At 52.0% G+C, this 17285-nt stretch overlaps 1 protein-coding gene across 38 annotated transcripts in view; it reads right to left on the bottom strand.

The window, feature by feature from the left end:
- EPB41 (erythrocyte membrane protein band 4.1) overlaps positions 1 to 14801 on the bottom strand; it is a 233095-nt gene extending 218294 nt beyond the window's left edge. For 22 of the 38 annotated variants that reach the window (XM_063667048.1, XM_063667050.1, XM_054497819.2 and 19 more), the window contains exon 1: positions 14517 to 14801. Coding sequence is in view for 16 of the 38 variants with exons in the window: in XM_063666928.1 (XP_063522998.1) it covers positions 7926 to 7948 (23 nt within the window). In the remaining 22 variants the exon portion in view is untranslated. Of the gene's footprint in view, positions 1 to 7925; positions 8705 to 14516 lie in introns of those variants that run through there. The other 16 variants (XM_063666921.1, XM_063666940.1, XM_063666933.1 and 13 more) reach the window with 3 other exon arrangements.
- Positions 14802 to 17285: the final 2484 nt, after the last annotated feature.

A 17285-nucleotide genomic window follows, 5' to 3' on the forward strand; every position in this document is an offset into this window, starting at 1 on the left:
ACCTGTAATTCCAGTACTTTGGGAGGCTAAGGTGGGTGGATCACCAGAGGTCAGGAGTTCGAGACCAGCCTGGTCAACATGGTGAAACCCCGTCTCTACTAAAAATATAAAATTAGATGGGCGTGGTGGTGGGTGCTTGTAATCCCAGCTACTCAGGAGGCTGAGACAGGAGAATCCCTTGAACCTGGGAGGCGGAGGTTGCAGTAAGCCAAGGTCGCACAACTGCACTGCAGCCTGGGCAACAGAGCAAGGCTCCATCTCAAAATAATAATACTAATATAAAAATAGGCCAAGTGCAGTGGCTCGCGCCTGTAATCCCAACACTTTGGGAGGCCGAGGCTCGCAGATCTTGAGGTCAAGAGATCGAGACCAGCCTGGCCAACATGGTGAAACCCTGTCTCTACTAAAAATACAAAAATTAGCTGCACATGGTGGCGCACGCCTGTAGTCCCAGCTACTCGGGAGGCTGAGGCAGGAGAATCACTTGAACCCAGGAGGCGGAGGTTGTAGCGAGCTGAGATCGTGCCACTGCACTCCAGCCTGGTGACAGAGCAAGACTCCGTCTCAAAAAGTAAATAAGTAGCCGGCTGCGGTGGCTCACACCTGTAATCCCAGCACTTTGGGAGGCCAAGGCAGGCGGATCACGAGGTCAGCAAATCAAGACTATCCTGGCTAACATGGTGAAACCCCGTCTCTACTAAAAATACAAAAAAATTAGCCGGGCTTGGTGGCAGGCGCCTGTAATCCCAGCTACTCAGGAGGCTGAGGCAGGAGAATGGCATGAACCCGGGAGGCAGAGCTTGCAGTGAACTGAGATCTCACCACTGCACTCCAGCCTGGGCAACAGAGCAAGATTCCGTCTCAAAATAAATAAATAAATAAATAAAAGATAGTCAGGAAAGGTCTTATTGAGAAGGTGACATTTAAACAAAAAATTTAAAGAGATGAGAGAACAAGCTACAAAAGTGTTTGGGGGTAGAGTGTTCTGGGCCAAAGGACTAGCAAGTACAAAGGCCCTGGGGTGGAAGTGTGCTTGATGCGCTTGCCTGGGATCATGCCTCTAGTCATTAACAGCTGAGGGGCCTGGTGGGAAAGGAATCAGACACAGACAGACTAGTGTACTTCAACTCTCTTTAGCCTCAGGACAACCCGGGAGGTAACATTTTGCCCACTATTCTCACCATTTTACAAACAAAGGTGTGAGACCAAGAGAAGAGAAGTAAATGATCCAGCCAGGCACAGTGGCTCATGCCTGTAATCCCAGCACTTTGGGAGGCTGAGAGGGGCAGATCACTTGAGGTCAGGAGTTCAAGACCAGCCTGGCCAACGTAATGAAACCCCATCTCTACTAAAAATACAAAAATTAGCCTAGCATGGTGGTGCATCCTTGTATTCCCAGCTACTTGGGAGGCTGAGGTAGGAGGTTCGCTTGAACCTGGGAGGCAGAGGTTGCAGTAACCCGAGGTCATGCCACTGCACTCCAGCCTGGGTGATAGAAGGAGACTCCATTTCAAAAAAAAAAAAAGAAAGAAGTAAATGATCCCACATCACACAGCTAGAATAGGCAGGTCTGTCTGACTCCACATTTCTGCTGCTAGTCTCTGGCCTAACTGTGGAAACTCTAAATATTTATTGAATGAATGAATAACTCAATCAATCCTATACATTTCTCAAGTCCTTCCTTCTCAATGAGCTCTTTTATGACTTCTTGTTATCTCTACTGATCATAGAATAACAATGACAACAGCGACAATAATAATTCCAACATGTCTGTCAGCTACGGACTGAGTACTTCATACAAATTATTTAATTTAGCCCTTAAATAATCCTATGAGAAGATGCTAATATTTTCCCCATGTTATAGGGGAAAAAACTGAAGCTCACTTAGGTAAAACAACTTGCTAGAGGTCTCACAGCTGGTAAGGGGTGAAGCTGGGATTTAAACCAAAGTCTCTCTGCTCACAAATCCCTACTTTTAATCCTGTAGTATTAGTAGAAACCTCTGACCTCAATCCATCCCCTTCCTTTTTTAAATCAGAAAATGAAGGCTCAGGAAGGGTAGATAATTTGCCCAAGATCTCACAGCATGGAGAGCTAGGAGGGCTGGTGTTCCTTCCACTCTACCATTTTTGGGGCTGTGAACCAGGTTTTCTCTTTTAGGCCTATTTCCCAGCCTCTGCGGAAGTCTTCAAGTCATCCTAGCTCCCGAGGATGGTTCCAAGGAGTTCACAGTCCATCACTTTCCCACCAGCCTAAGCCTGGATGGCATGGGGCCCTTCCTACTCTCTGCTTTTCCTGAGTGCCTGCAGTGGCATCATCGGAGGCTGCAGAAGGGAAACTGTCTTGGGTGGGGCTAGAATGTCCCAGGAAAGGGGGAAGAGGGGAGGGAAGCATAACAGATGCTGAGCCTCCTGCTTTAGAACTGGCTTATCAGGTGTCATTTGTTCAATAGAAATCATAGCAGATATTCCAAGTCCCTAGATCAGGAAGGGGAAGGGCAGAAGAAGTTTTTAAGAGGCAGCAGCTCTAACAGTAGCTTCCTGCCACTGAGGACTCACTAGGTGCTTTCTGTACATTATTGCCGATCCTTATGGTAAAATCGGTGCCATTCTACAATGGAGAAAACTGAGGCTCAGAGAGGTAAAGTGACAGCCAAGGCCACTGTACCACATGCATCTATAAGACAGTGCAGAGGGTCTGGAGACCTGGGCTTCTACTGTGTGACCTTGCACCGACAGACACTTGCTCTGATCTGAGGTCCCTGTGTCTGTTCCATAAGGGACTTGGTGGCTAGCATCTGTTGCGTGATCCAGAAGGCTGAGGGATCCAGCTCTCCCTGACCACTGGACCTCCAGAAATACTGAACATCACACTCTTCTAGCAAGCACCAGAAAAAAATGGCTTCCTTATCCACTCCCAGAGGAAAAAAAAATAAAGCTATCTATTTTCTAAATATGTGTCCTGTTTCAAGGCTGCTGCTGGCTTTGGCCTCCAGCCAGGGCAGGGCCTCTAGTGCAGGGGCTGGGAGAGTGCCCAGCCCTCAGGACTGAGAATCCTGGGGCCCAAGGCCAAGGCGGGCAAGGGGCAGGAGGGGAGCCAGCTTGGCAGTGGGCCAGGACCCCTCTGAAGACTTGGGCTTGTTTCTTAATCTTTTCCTTCCTTTCTTGGCTAGAACGGGCTGCCAGGAGAGGTAAAGGGGAAGCAGTGGGTGGGGCCAAGGAGATTGAAGAGTCTAAATAATGATGGCTTAATTAGCTCCTGTTTATGGGTGCCCAGTACATACAGACACTGGGCCAGGCCATTTGTGGAGATTATCTCATTGAAGCCTCCACCCTTCTCTGGGAGGAAAGCCTGCCGTTCCCACTTCACTGAGGTGGAAACCGAGGTAGACAGGGCATGTGAGTGACTGGAGGCCACATGGCTTTTCAGTGGCAGGGCTGGCAGGGCAGCCAGGTTATTGACTCCTGAGAGAGGCAGCCACTTGATCTGGCTGGGGTGGTGGAGATGAGGGGAGAAGGTGGGAACTCAAGGGGAGGAGCAGCATGGGAAGGCCTTAGCAGTCTCTCTGAGCAGAACAGGCAGTTATGAGGGTGCAGGAAGGAGAGGGGAGCCAGTGACATCCCCAAAGGTCTGCCTCACGTGGGCCCTACTTCCCTGACCAGCCTCATCTCCTGTCACTGCCAGCCTTTCCCTTTGTGCTCCAGCCACACCAGCAACAGTGCTCATCTATCCTGAGCACAGTATGCAGGCTTGAGCCTTTGCACATGCCATTCCCTGTACCTAGAAAGTTGTTCCTTCTATTGCCTACCTAGAGAGCTCTTATTCATCCTTCAAAGCCTAGCCTAGCTCTTTTCCCCTTGATGCCCCTGAGTTAACCACCTGCTCCCCTGGGCTCACTCTGCACATGGCAGTTCATCCTTAAGGAGCAGGAACACTGCGTGAGTCACCTTTGTGCCCCCAGAACCTAGCCCGTCAGTTCTCAATAAATGTTTACTGTCTGTGGTTGTATTTTATCATTGAATCTTCGAGGCAAGCAAAACAGGTTTTCTTATTCTCACTTTCAAGGCAAGAAAAAGGAGGGCAAGGGAGAGGGAGTGATGGGAGTGCCTTCTTTATTTCTTTTCTTTTTCTTCCTTTCTTTCCTTCTTTTCCTTCCCTTCCTTCCCTTCCTTCCCTTCCTTCCCTTCCTTCCCTTCCTTCCTTTCCTTTCCTTCCTTCCTTCCTTCCTACCTTCCTACCTACAGGGGTTTCACTTCATCACCCAGGCTGGAGTATAATGGTGTAATCACAGCTCACTGCAGCCTCGACCTCCTGGGCTCAAGGGATCCTCCCATCTCAGCCTCCCAAGTAGTTGGAATGACAGGCACATGCACAATGCCCAGCTGATTTCTGTATTTTTTGTAGAGATGGAGTTGCTCCATGTTCCCTAGGCTTGTCTTGAACTGGGCAAAAGTGATCCTCCTGCCTCAGCCTCCCAAAATGTTGGGATTGAGCCATCAGGCCTGGCAATTCCTGAGGTCACACAGACACTCAGTAACACTGGTAGGTCTAGAACCCAGGGCTTTTCTGCACCACACAGCTCCTGCCTGGCCCCTACCCCAAAGAGGTCTCATCCCTACCAGACCTACCAGGGTCACCACAAGGGATCCCCGAGATAGGAGTGGGTACCCTGGGTCCTAGTGGCCACAGGCCTTGCCCCAGTGTCCAGCTCAGACATAGCTGCTGCCTGGGAAGCTGAGGGGAAAGGTAGTGACAGCAGCTGAATGGCTTTTGCCCTCAACCCAGCTCTGCCTCGTCCTCCCAGATATGTCCCTCAGCCAGAGACCCCAGTGGACCCCATTGGCCCCAGGCCCCAAGATCTCCCTCTGGCCCTCTCCTCTCCTCCCTGGACACTGCAGTTCATTATTACGTCCCGCTGGCTCTGCCTCCTAAACAGACTTCATATCGCCCACTGCTCCTCATCCCATGGCACAGTCCCCAGCCCAAGATCTGGGCGTCTCTCACCTGGACAGTTCCTCCTGCCCCTGTCCCTGCCCCTCCCTGCTTACTATCCAGTGATTCCCCACTGCCATAGGTCAAGTCCTCCTCATTGTCTTGAGCCTATCTTTTCAGCTGCATTCCCCCAAGTGCAGGCAGTTGTGTACCTTGGCACATGCAGTTCCTTCCACTAGGAATGTCTTTTTTCCTGCCCTTTGCATAAGAACACCTATTCAATAAAGGTGGAATTGGTGGTTTCTGCATCTTCTTCCCAACTAGACTCCGAGCTCCTGGTGGGGAAGGTGGGGAAGGACTACACAGATTCATCTCTGGGCCCCATGCCCAGCACAGGGCCTGACACAGAGGAAAAGCAGATGACTAGGAAAGGGAGGTACATTCTTACTTCCATGAGGCCACCTCCCTCCCTTCACATGCCTTCAGGAGTCTGTCAGACTAGGCTGCTATCCACATGTCCCCAAAAGTTCCCTCCCAGACCTGGTCTCTCTTGTCCCAAGAGGAACATCTTTATAATCCCCAAATAATATTCATAATTATAATAATAACAATAACCATTGCTACTATTTGTTGAATGCTCACCATGTGCCTCACTATTTAATCCTCACAAGAAGCCTAAGAGGTAGGTAGGTTCTTTTATTTTCCCCATTTTACAGATAAGAAAACTGAGGCTCCAAGAGGTTAGATATCTTGCCTAAGGTCACACAACTGGTAAACAATAGATGCGAGATTCAAAGTCAGGCCTGTCTGACTCTCAAGCACCAAGCTGTCCAGCCTTCTCCTGTTTTCTATTATCTTTTCTCTTTAAAACTCTTACAACAGCAGGCCTGGGTGGGGGTGCAATGTGTGTGCGTGAATTTATTCATCCGACAAATACACCAGTAGCTCCCACCAGCCCTGAACTGGTCATGGGAGATGGACAAAGAGAATTTAGATGTACACTTTACCTCCTTGGGAGAGATATGAGAGTTTCACACTAAGAATTTGGGCCTTAGGGCTGGGCGCGGTGGCTCACGCCTGTAATCCCAGCACTTTGGGAGGCTGAGGCAGGTTGATCACCCGAGGTCAGGAGTTCGAGACCAGCCTGACAAATACGGTGAAACCCCATCTACTAAAAATACAAATATTAGCCAAGAATGGTGGCGCACACCTGTAGTCCCAGCTACTTGGGAGGTTGAGACAGGAGAATTGCTTGAACCCAGGAGGTGGAGGTTGCAGTGAGCCGAGATTGCACCACTGCACTCCAGCCTGGATGACAGAGTGAGACGCCATCAAAAAAAAAAAAAAGAATTTGGGCCCTGGAGTGAGCAGGCTTGGGTCTGAGCCCCAGCTGTACCCCTAAACAACTGTGGGATTCTGGGTGACTCACTTGATTTACCCAGTGCCGTGAAGCGGGGATAATAATGCCTGCTTCAGAGGGTCTTCTAGGTCACTAGGAGGAATGCATGAGATAATGTGTCTAAAATAGCATGTAAACAACCCAGCCCATAAGAAATAGTCAATAAATGGCAATAATACACATGATGACTAGCAAGTCCCAGGCTCCCTGGGCCACGATGGGATGTAATTCTCCAGGGCCCTCCCTAGAGTCGCCTCAGCCAGAGCCAAATAGCATTATGGATAATAATGCCTAATCCACCTATTTTCTAATTAAACAATTCTTCAAGGGAGGTGTCTTTTAATAACCCTACTTTACAGGTAAGGCAACCGAGGCAGAGAAGGGGTTACAGAACCAAGTCACACAGCGAGAGTGGCTGAGCTGGAACCTCCACTCAGCTCCTCCTACACTAGGCAGAGCCCAGCCCTTATCCCAGGGCCCTGGCCAGCCTGCTGGGAAGTTCAGGGGCTCCTGGGATTCCAGTCCCAGCTGGGTGAGAAGTTAAAAGTAGGAGAAAAGAGCCAGAAAGAGGAACACATAGTCCCCTCCCAGAATCCCAGAATGAGCCCAGGGCTGGGAAGTTACCAAATGGGGCCCTGTGTGGGCTCTTCTCATCAACTCCTTCCCACACCTATGCAGGGAAAATGTTGTGATATGTACATCACAGATGAGGTCTCCAAGACTCAGAGAAGAGCGTGCCTTGTCCAGGGTCACACCTGGACAAGAAAAAGTGGCAGTACTAGAAGGGCAGAGTCCCCCCCCATCCCTCCCATTTCTGCCCCAGATCTTCCCAGCTGCCTCTCTCTTCTGATGAAAACTAGAAGCTCTGTCACTCCCTCTCCAGGAAATCCAGTTGCCAGGCCCCTCTCTGTGCTGATTGATACATGCTCGGTACTTGGGCCCTTACTAAGTTCAGAAGACCCAGAGCTCACTTTACCAGAGCCCTGATCCCCAAGAAAGTCACAGTCTATTGAGCAAATAGGGAATTCACATTCACTGAGCCCCTATCACGCTGGGCCCTTTATATCCATTAGCCATTTAATCCAATACAAAGCATGTTGATAGGTACACCGTAAACAGTCAATAAATATCTTCATTCCTTTGGAAACATTCATTGAGCACCTACTACGTGCTACTATACCCTAGGTGCTGGAGATACAGCAGTGAACAGATGAACAAAAATCCCTGCCCTTGTGGGGCTTACATGAATAAAAGAACAAATATACTTGTGTCCCGTAAGTATTCATATTCTTATTTTGCAGACATGAAACTGAGATGCAAAGAATCACCCACCTGTAAGCAACAGAAAAAGGATTCTATTCCAGCCCAGTCTGCCCCAAAGACCTTTGCATTGTATCATGTGACCAAAAAATCAGCACCCAGTGTAATTGGTAGGCTCTGCTTATGGTAGGATCCTAAAATCACAGAGTGCCCTCTCTCAGCATTTCCGCCCCTACCCCCGGGCCTCTCTTCACGCCTCCCAGTGGCCTCAGAGCCACAGGACATGCATTAAAATCAGCTCATGTGGCAGTCGTTAAGTCAAACCATTACTCACCCAGAAGCAGCCATCGGGGTCATGCAGCCAGTCCAGGGGAGGCCGTGGAGCCATCGCCGCAGTGGCACATGGAAGCAAAGGACAGCAGTGAGACACACAGCACAGCCAAAGAAAAAGCCCTTTGGGGCCCCTTCTTCAGCCAGGGCCTGAGCGAGGAGGGAACCCTGCTCTCCCTCTACCTCTGGGGTCTTGCTGGGGCAGACGCCCTAGTCAGCAATAATCTGATAATCCACCCTCAGCTCATCAGGCCTCCAGGGCCCAGCCCACTGGAGGCAGCAGTGTCCCTGTGAACAAACATTAACTGAGCACCTGCTGTGTGCCAGGGGTTGGGGATACGGCCTGAAGAAGACAGACATGGCCCCTGTACTTATGGAGCCTACAATGCAGTGAGGAGACAATCATGTAAATAACTACCGAATTACAACTGTGATGATTGTGTCAAGGAGACTTTAAGAACCTGGGCCAGCCGGGCACGGTGCCTCACACCTATAATCCCAGCACTTTGGGAGGCTGAGGTGCGAGGTTTGCTTGAGCTCAGGAGTTCAAGACCAGCCTAGGCAACATGGGGAAACCCCATATCTACAAAAAATACGAAAATTAGGTGGGTGTGGTGGAGTCCCAGCTAGTCAGGAGGCTTAGGTAGGAGGCTCCCTTGAGCCCAGGAGGTCAAGGCTGCAGTGAGCCGTGTTCACCCCATTGTACTCTAACCTGGGCGACAGAGTGAGACCCTGTCTCAGAATAAAAGAACCCGACACCTGTAATCCCAGCACTTTGGGAGGCTGAGGCAGGCAAATCACTTGAAGCCAGGAGTTTGAGACCAGCCTGGCCAACATGGTGAAACTCCGTCTCTCCAAAAATACAAAATTAGCCTGGCATGGTGGCGGGCGCCTATAATCCCAGCTACTCAGGAGGCTAAGGCACAAGAATTGCTTGAACCTGGGAGGCAGAGGTTGCCGTGAGCCAAGATTGCACCACTACACCCAGCCTGGACAACAGAGTAAGACTCTGTCTCAAAAAAAAAAAAAAGAAAGAAAAAAAAGAACCTGGAAAAATCCTGACTTCACTATTTATGGCTCTACCTTTTGTGACATTGGGGCCATTTTTTTTGTTTTGTTTTGTTTTGTTTGTTTGTTTGTTTGTGACAGAGTTTCCCTCTTGTTTCCCAGGCTGGAGCGCAATGGCGCAACCTCCGCCTCCTTGGTTCAAGCGATTCTCCTGTCTCAGCCTCCCAAGTAGCTGGGATTATAGGCGCATGCCACCGTGTATTTTTGTATTTTTAGTAGAGATGGGGTTTCATCATATTGGTCAGGCTGGTCTCAAACTCCTGACCTCAGGTGATCTGCCCACCTCGGCCTCCCAAAGTGCTGGGATTATAGGCTTGAGCCACCACGCCTGGCCTCGTTTTTACTTGTCTATGCCTCATTTATTCATCTGCAAACTGGAGATAGTATCCACCTCACAGGGTTGATGTGAGGATTAACATGGGTCAATACATGTAACACGTCTGGAAGGATGCTTGGCGCACAGTAAACCGTTCAGAAGCATTTGCTACTATCATTACAGGGGCTGTCAGCATGGGTTTCGGAGGGACCCAGCATGGGTGAGGGGTACCACCTACCTGACAAAGTTGCTGTAGGGGGTTAATGATACAATGAGAGGTGAAGTTGAGTACAATGCCTGGTACTGGCAACTGTGCAATAAATGGTGGTGTTATTCTTTTTTTTTTTTTTTTTTGAGATGCAGTCTCGTTCTTATTGCCCAGGCTGGAGTGCAGTGGCACGATCTTGACTCACTGCAACCTCTGCCTCCTCGGTTCAAGTGATTCTCCTGCCTCAGCATCCTGAGTAGCTGGGATTATAGGCGCCCGCCACCAACCATGCCCAGCTAATTTTTTGTATTTTTAGTAGAGACGAGGTTTCACCATGTTAGCCAGGCTAGTGTCAAACTCCTGATCTCAGGTGATCCGCCCACCTCGGCCTGCCAAAATGCTGGGATTACAAGTGTGAGCCACCGCGCCCAGCCGGTGGTGTTATTCTTAGGGCTTCTCTCCAGCACAACCCCTAGATAAAGCATCTCAACAGAGGAGCTGTCAGAAATGCACCCACCACCATAAACACAAACCCGGAACTGCAGCTTTGGACTGAAAAATGACCAGCAACCACATTCTCACCTGATTTTACAATGCCTCATCTCCTTTAACCTTCACAACAACCCAGGAAGTGGGCAAAGAAGAAATTGTTACTATTCCCACTTTAAAGATGAGGACAGTTAGGTGAAGGGACTCTCGTGTGTCCTCAGGGGTGCCACTTCACACCTCCAAGCCTAGTTAAGTGGCCAACCCAGGATCTAGCTCATATCTGCCTGGATTTTGTTCTCCGGGTTTTCCCTTGGTTTATTTCCCTTCAGTCTGGGATACTGGCTGAACAGCCCCAGACAAGCCTTTGAACCTCTCCAACCTCAGTCTCTTCATCTGAAATAGCTATCAAACAGCTGGCCCAGGATCCAAGATGTTCCTGACCCAAACTCTTCCTTCACAGACTCAGTCGCTGTCACTCCAAGCCCTCCTCTAACACTTTATCCTATTGCTGACCTCAGCCACTAACTCAGGGGTCAAGGAGTGTCTACACTCATTTAAGTCCATGCTTTACAGATGGGGAAACTGAGGTCCAAAGTTGGTCACATACCCAAGGTTGCCTTTCAGTGTCCGGTCTTGCACCTGGGCAGTAGCTGGGTGGGGCTGCCCCTCTGGGGAAACCCCTAGTGGGCCCTGGTGACCTGGAGGTTGCTCCCTCTGCTCCTTTCTCTCTATGCTGGGCCCAGGGGCCACCCAACACAGGCAGCACAGCTTGTTCCCCAGCTCCCCAGCCTCAAGATCCCAGAACTCAGAGCTTGCTCCAGCAGGGGTCAAACAGTTCCACAGGTAAGGGCTGAGCAATGTGGGCACCTCAGTACCCGTGGGGTGGAGGCTCCCACTCTTAGTTAAATCTGGACTTTGGAGTTGAACCTAAGTTCAAATCCCAGCTCGGCCACTTCCCAGCTTTGTGACTTTGGTCAAGTCTGTTCAGCTCCCTAAACTCCTGCAAAACAAAGATAATATTTCCCTCATGAGATTGTAAGGATTGAATGAGTTAATGCAGCATATTAAAGGCTTAGAACAGAATGCTGTGCATAGTAAGTGCTTAACAGGCAGCGGCTGTAATTATGATTAGAGAACACAGGCCAAGAACAGGACTTGTGGGCCCATCATACTCAGCCTTCATCTTGCCATCCTATCCCCTCACGTGGGGTGAGAGTAGGGGGTAGACTAAGTCCCAAACTAGGTCCTGAGGCTATAGTAATAGGTGCTGGAAGACCGATAGAGACTTTAGACTTATCTCCCCTTCATTTCACAGAAAGTGAAACTGAAACCCAGGGAGCAAAGTGACTAGCCTGCAGACTATAAAGGAGTGGAATCCCACCCCCTTTAATAAATACCAGAATCAGCCAGGCACAGTGGCTCACGCCTGTAATCCCAGCACTTTGGGAGGCCGAGGTGGGCAGATCACCTGAGGTCAGGAGTTCGAGACCACCCTGGCCAACATGGCAAAATCCTATCTCTACTAAAAATAAAAAAATTAGCCAGGCATGGTGGCAGGAGCCTGTAATCCCAGTTACTCGGGAGGCTGAGGCAAGAGAATCGCTTGAATCCGGGAGGCGGAGGTTGCAGTGAGCTGAGATCATGCCACTGCACTCCAGCCTGGGCAACAGAGTGAGACTCTGTCTCAAAAAAATAAAATAAAATAAAATAAAATAAAAATAAAAATAAAATATCAGAATCTTAGGCCCTGGGAAAATTCTGAACTCCCCTATCCCCAGGAACTGTCATACAGGCCCATTCTGCAAACCCCTAACAAATCTCAGGACACCATAACTCTGTGGTGAGCCCTCTGTGAGTATCCTGTTCAGGTCTGTGGCTGGCAGACCTGTATATGGTGCACAGCACGTGCTCAAGAAAGGCTTAGAGAATAACCGAATGAAGTTCGGTTTGGTTCCACACCTGGGCTCAGGATTCCTCTCCAGGAGTCCCTCCTTGCACCTCCCCTCCTCACTCCCACCCCAGCCTCTGTCTCACCCTGCAACCTAGGTTCCATCAGCTGGGCCCAGCCCCAGCCAACAGAGGTCTGGACCTCCATGGGGCCTGCACAGCGTCAGCATCTTCCCAGCCAGACGGATGTTCCTGCCCAGCACGGCCAACCAGGCTCCTGGCCATGGTCCATTCCGCAGAGAGGGTGCTGGCCCTGCCCTGACAGGGCTCTACCCGCACTGGTCTGGGGAGTAAGGCAGCCTGGGTGGGAGCTTCTGTTGGCACCTGGAGCCTACAGGAGGGAGGCCAGCCCTGGTCTAGGAGGTAGAGGGATGGGCCAATCAGGAGACAGCCAGTGTGGCCTCAATGAGTACCACCCACACACCCAGGCACTCCACCCAGGCCCCATGTTGCTGAGACCTGGCAGGTGGTGCCTGGCTCTCCTATACATACAGCGGAAACCTCAGGGCTTCCCCACTCCATTCCCTTCTTAAAACACACTACTGGCCTGCTATCAGACCAGCTACCGTTCTGGTCTGCATACACATTGCCTGTTTGATGCTGCTTATGCCTGCAAGGTCCAGATTATTGACCAAGCACAAGCCTGGGACTCAGAGAGGTGAAGTGACTCATGCAGGATCACACAGCAGGAAAGTGGAAGGGTCAGGATTCAACCCAGTTCTGCTGTGTGCAGAGCCTACTGAGCACTGGATGTCCCCTTTCCTCCCTCCCTCTGCTCCCTTCAGCTTCTGGCTCCCTTCTCAAACCTCCTACCTCCTTGCGCAAAGTTTCTCCCGGTTTAGAATTAATAATTCCCGGCCTGGCGCGGTGGCTCACGCCTGTAATCCCAGCACTTTGGGAGGCCGAGGTGGGCAGATCACGAGGTCAGGAGATCGAGACCATCCTGGCTAACACGGTGAAACCCCGTCCCTACTAAAAATATAAAAAATTAGCCGGGCACGGTGGCGGATGCCTGTAGTCCCAGCTACTCGGGAGGCTGAGGCAGGAGAATGGCGTGAATCCGGGAGGCGGAGCTTGCAGTGAGCCGAGATCGCGACACTGCACTCTAGCCCGGGCGACAGAGCGAGACTCAGTCTCAAAAGAAAAAAAAAATGAATTAATAATTCCTACCTCACACCTGCTTTAACGCCTTATTTACAGTTATTTCCGAAGTGTCCGTCTGACACTCCGGAGAGCCTTCAAGGCAGGGAGTGATCCCAGTAGGTGCTCCTTAGACTTGCGGGTCTGTCATTCTATCTCCACCCCCCTCCCCAACATGCAGAAGTCCCTTGAGCCTCCTCCTGCAGATTCCTTCCCCACCCAGCCTCCTGCCAAGACCATCCTCCAGGCCTGAAACTGGGTGGAGGTAGGGAGCTTGCTGAAGCTCCGGGGCGCGTGCCAGGGCTCTGGCCCCTCCCCAGCCCCTCCCTCTCCCCTTCAATAGCTGAGGACCTGACCCTGACGAGACACTAGGCAGCTCTCACAGGGACTCCCAGCTACCCTAAGCCCAGCCCCAGCCAGGCTCTGTCCAAGCCTCCTCCTTCTGGAGGAAAGGGCTCCAGAGGCGGAGAGGGGGTCGTCCGTTCCCGGACCCGGGAGCTATGGGTCCTAGAATCACCTTCCCCAACCCTCCTCTCCCCTCCCCACTCCTGGAGCGAGCTCGGGCTCGGGTTGGTCTGGACAGGTCCCTGCCTCCAACTAGCTGGAGAGGAGGGGTCCTGTCCCACCCTGAAGAGGTGGGGCCTGCCGGGAAGTGTAGGTGAGGGCGAAACAATTCTTGAGGAAAGACAGAGGACAGAGACAGGAAGAGACAGCCAAACAGAGACGAGAGATGAGAGATACAAGGAACCCAGAGATGAGAGCGAACCGGAGCCTGAACCGGACAGAGAGACCTGGGAGACCCAGACAGAGGGAAGTCCCCTAGACCAAGCCTGGCAGGGAGGGTGTGGGGCTGGCGCGGCGGCCGGAGGGGCCACCCTGGCGGGCAGAGTCGGCGCCCCAGCTGGCGGGTCCCTGGGTCCGGAAACTCAAAGTCAGTTACATAAGGGCCGGAGCGGGGCGCGGGGCTCCAGGCCCCGGAGCCCCCTCCCTCTGCGAGCCGCCCGCCAGCTCCAGCGCTGCTGCGGCCCCGGCTGGAGCATGCGGGGCCGGGCAAGGCGGGGCTGGGGGCGGCCCGGGGCTGCGCCGACCTGCAAGGACTCTCCCGCGGACACCGAACGCAGGACCCCCGCCCCAGACAGCCAGGACCGGCCGGACCCGGACGTGTCTAGCTCCGGATCCGAGCTCCCGGACCCCCTCTCCAGACTCTCACGCCCCTCCCTGCACCCTGAACTTTAAGACGCCCAGACTCCTTTGGACCCCAAGTTCGGATTCTGGAGTTCGGGACCCCTGGACCCCTCAGCCCTGGACCCTTCGACCCTGGTCTCGCCTCTCCCGGGACGGTCCGAGCCCTTGGGGGCAGGTTCTTCTGTCCCTCACCCCGTCCCTCCCGGGGACCGAGGGTCGCCCCCCAGGTGGTCCAGGCTCACCTGGGCTGGGTGCGGCGGGGACCGGGCCGGACCGCGTTCTGGCTCCGCGCCGCTCTCGCCCTTTAAGAGGTTCCTGCCACTTTGCCCCGCCGGGGCCTCCACCTGCACTGACAGGGCAACTCCATCGAGAGGCCCCGCCCCGCCCGCTAGGCCCTCTGATTGGCGCAGGCAACTGCCGATCAGCGGGGCGGGGAGGGGGAGGCCCGGGCAGAGGAGTGCGAGAGTCGCAGCTGGGAAGGGGAGGGGGCTGCAGGTGTGGCCTGGTCCGGCGGCGACACTGAGCCGGGGGCTGCTTTGATAGACCCCAGAGGTCAGGGGAGGGAAGGGCAGGGAGTTCCTGGATTGACTGGTGTGACGTCATATGACAAAAGTGTGAAGCAATTTGACACGTGGTACTGCCCCTAAGGGTACTAGGTAGAGGGGTTGGTCAGAGGGGATCTAGGGAAGTGACCCTGAGGAGACTCACCTGGATCACCTGTCCTACCACTTCGTCCGGCGTGACCCTGAATAAGTCACTTCTCTGGATCTGAATTTCGTCAACCATAAATCTTACAATGTTTTCCTGAGAATTAGCGATGTAAGCTAAATGTCAAGCATAGGTCTGGTACACAGTAGGCGTTCCGTAAAAGCGAGTTCTGGATCCTGTCATGCCCGCCTTGCCACTCTTCTCAGTGACTTTTCCCCTCCTGATGGTCCACTCCATCAACGCTGGCAGGGGCTTCCATGGTCACTGGCCGAAGACTCATCCCCTCCCTCCCATTTCAGGCCTAAGCTGGCTTACATATGCCCATGTCAGGAAGCTCACCACCCGGCAGAGTGGCCTCTTTCGTTTTAAAACTACCCCTGACACTTCAAAAGCTCTTCATCACAGAATCATAGGATCATAGAATATTCCAGGCCAGAGCACCGTGGAAAACTAACCCTTTCTTTGGACAAATATGGAAAACTGAGGCTCGCTGAGGACAAAGGGCTTCCTCTGAGTGTAGTGATCTTCCTACTAAATGGGCTAACTCGACTTCCTGTGTTCCAATCCCCAACGCTGCCACTTCCTAATTGGGTTACTTTGGGTGAGCTACTAACTCTCTCCAAGCCAGTTTCCTCCTCTGCAAAGTGGGGTTAATAAAAGTATTTTCCTCAAGGGTTGTGGCAAGAATTGAATGAAAGAATCCATGTCAAGTGCTAAGAACAGTGCCAGTCCCAGGGTAAGCATGCAATAAGCATTAGCATTTATTATAATTATTGATGTTATTGTTATATTGATACATAACTGAATTAAAAGTCATACATTGACTGACTCTCCCCCCCTCCAAATTCACTGAGGACTTCTCTGAGTCAGGTCCTGTTTGAGGCTTCAGGGCCCTGGTTCCTGCCTTCAAGGAGCCCATAGTCTAGCAGAGGAGGGTCAGACTGAGCCCTTTGACTGGGGAGATGTTTTCTGATAGAGGGAGGTGGGCTCCAAGGGACTAGAGAAGTGTTGGATCCTTCGACCAGAAATCAGGACACTTGAGACCCTTTCGGTCTCTATCCCTGTGAATCCCCTGGGGAAGCCTGGTGCACGCGCGCGCGCGCACACACACACACACACACACACACACACACACACAGAGAGAGAGAGAGAGAGAGACAACCAGGCTCCCAAGCACATTGATGTACCTTTCACTTGCCTATATCACACCTGCCCACCAGACAGTATTGCCCAGGGGTTATGAGGTAGGGATTTGGAGGCAGGTGAGTCTGGGTTTTGGGCTTTGGGGCAAGGCACCCACCCCCCACCCCGGGGTAAAATGAGATTAATAATAGTGCTAACTTTATATAGAGCTGTTGTGATGATTAAATGAGAGTATGTGAAAATATATTTGCAAATCGTAATGAATCTAGTAGTATTTTTTAATTGCTCTCACGTGTACTCTTGCACCCAGAAGAGTGCAGGCTGTGAAATTTTTGATTTGGCCTCTGCAAACAGTGGCTCCTCCCCCAACCCCATCCCCACCCCTGACTCAATCAAAGGGCTAGGGAGAGGAAAACCCCAGCAGTCAGGTGGATGGGGTGATTCTGAAGAGCTGCTGTGGGCCCTGCCCCCTCCCTACTGGGGCAGCCACGTGGCTCTAGCTCTGTTGGGCTGAGCTGCCTGTGGGTGACTCAGCAGTGCCAGTGCCTGCCCCAGTCTGATAAGAGTGTATATGTGTGTGTGTGCGTGTGGTGGCCAGGGAGGGCTCTGCGTTTCTGAATTTGTGTGTGGGGAGTGCATTTGGGAATATGCTTGTGATCTTGTATCTCCTGTTTCTGTGCATTTGTGTATGTGTATGTGTAGGGGGGTGTGTTTTGGTGCTTGTGAGGGTGTGCCCCTGTTTGTGAGTTTATATAGAGGGTGTGAATCTGTGTCTGTCTGTGTCCTATAAACAGGTTGTCCCCTGGGCCACAGGCCCTGGGACCTAGAGAGCTCTGCCCCGTCCCACGGCCCCTCCACCCAGGCACCTGTGTGTGTGTTTCTTGTTGAGGTGACTTGTGCACTTGTGTGGGTGAAGGCCTTGTGTGGCTTTGTCAGTCACTGAAGCGGGGAGGCTGTCACTACCTGGACTGCAGGCCCCCTGCCCCACGGCCTCTGCCAGTGACATCATAATCTTCGCCTCCATCCCCAGACTGCAGGGAGCACTTTGCTACCTGAGATGCCCCCGTCAGCAGTGACCTCTTGAAGAAGACACTCACATTTAGCGATCCTGGTTCTTTTACAAGCATTTGCTCATTTTATCTTATTGAATCCTAACAGCC

The sequence above is a fragment of the Pongo pygmaeus genome, chromosome 1 (genome assembly GCF_028885625.2).
Source record: "Pongo pygmaeus isolate AG05252 chromosome 1, NHGRI_mPonPyg2-v2.0_pri, whole genome shotgun sequence".
In the NCBI taxonomy this organism is placed as follows: Eukaryota; Metazoa; Chordata; class Mammalia; order Primates; family Hominidae; genus Pongo; species Pongo pygmaeus.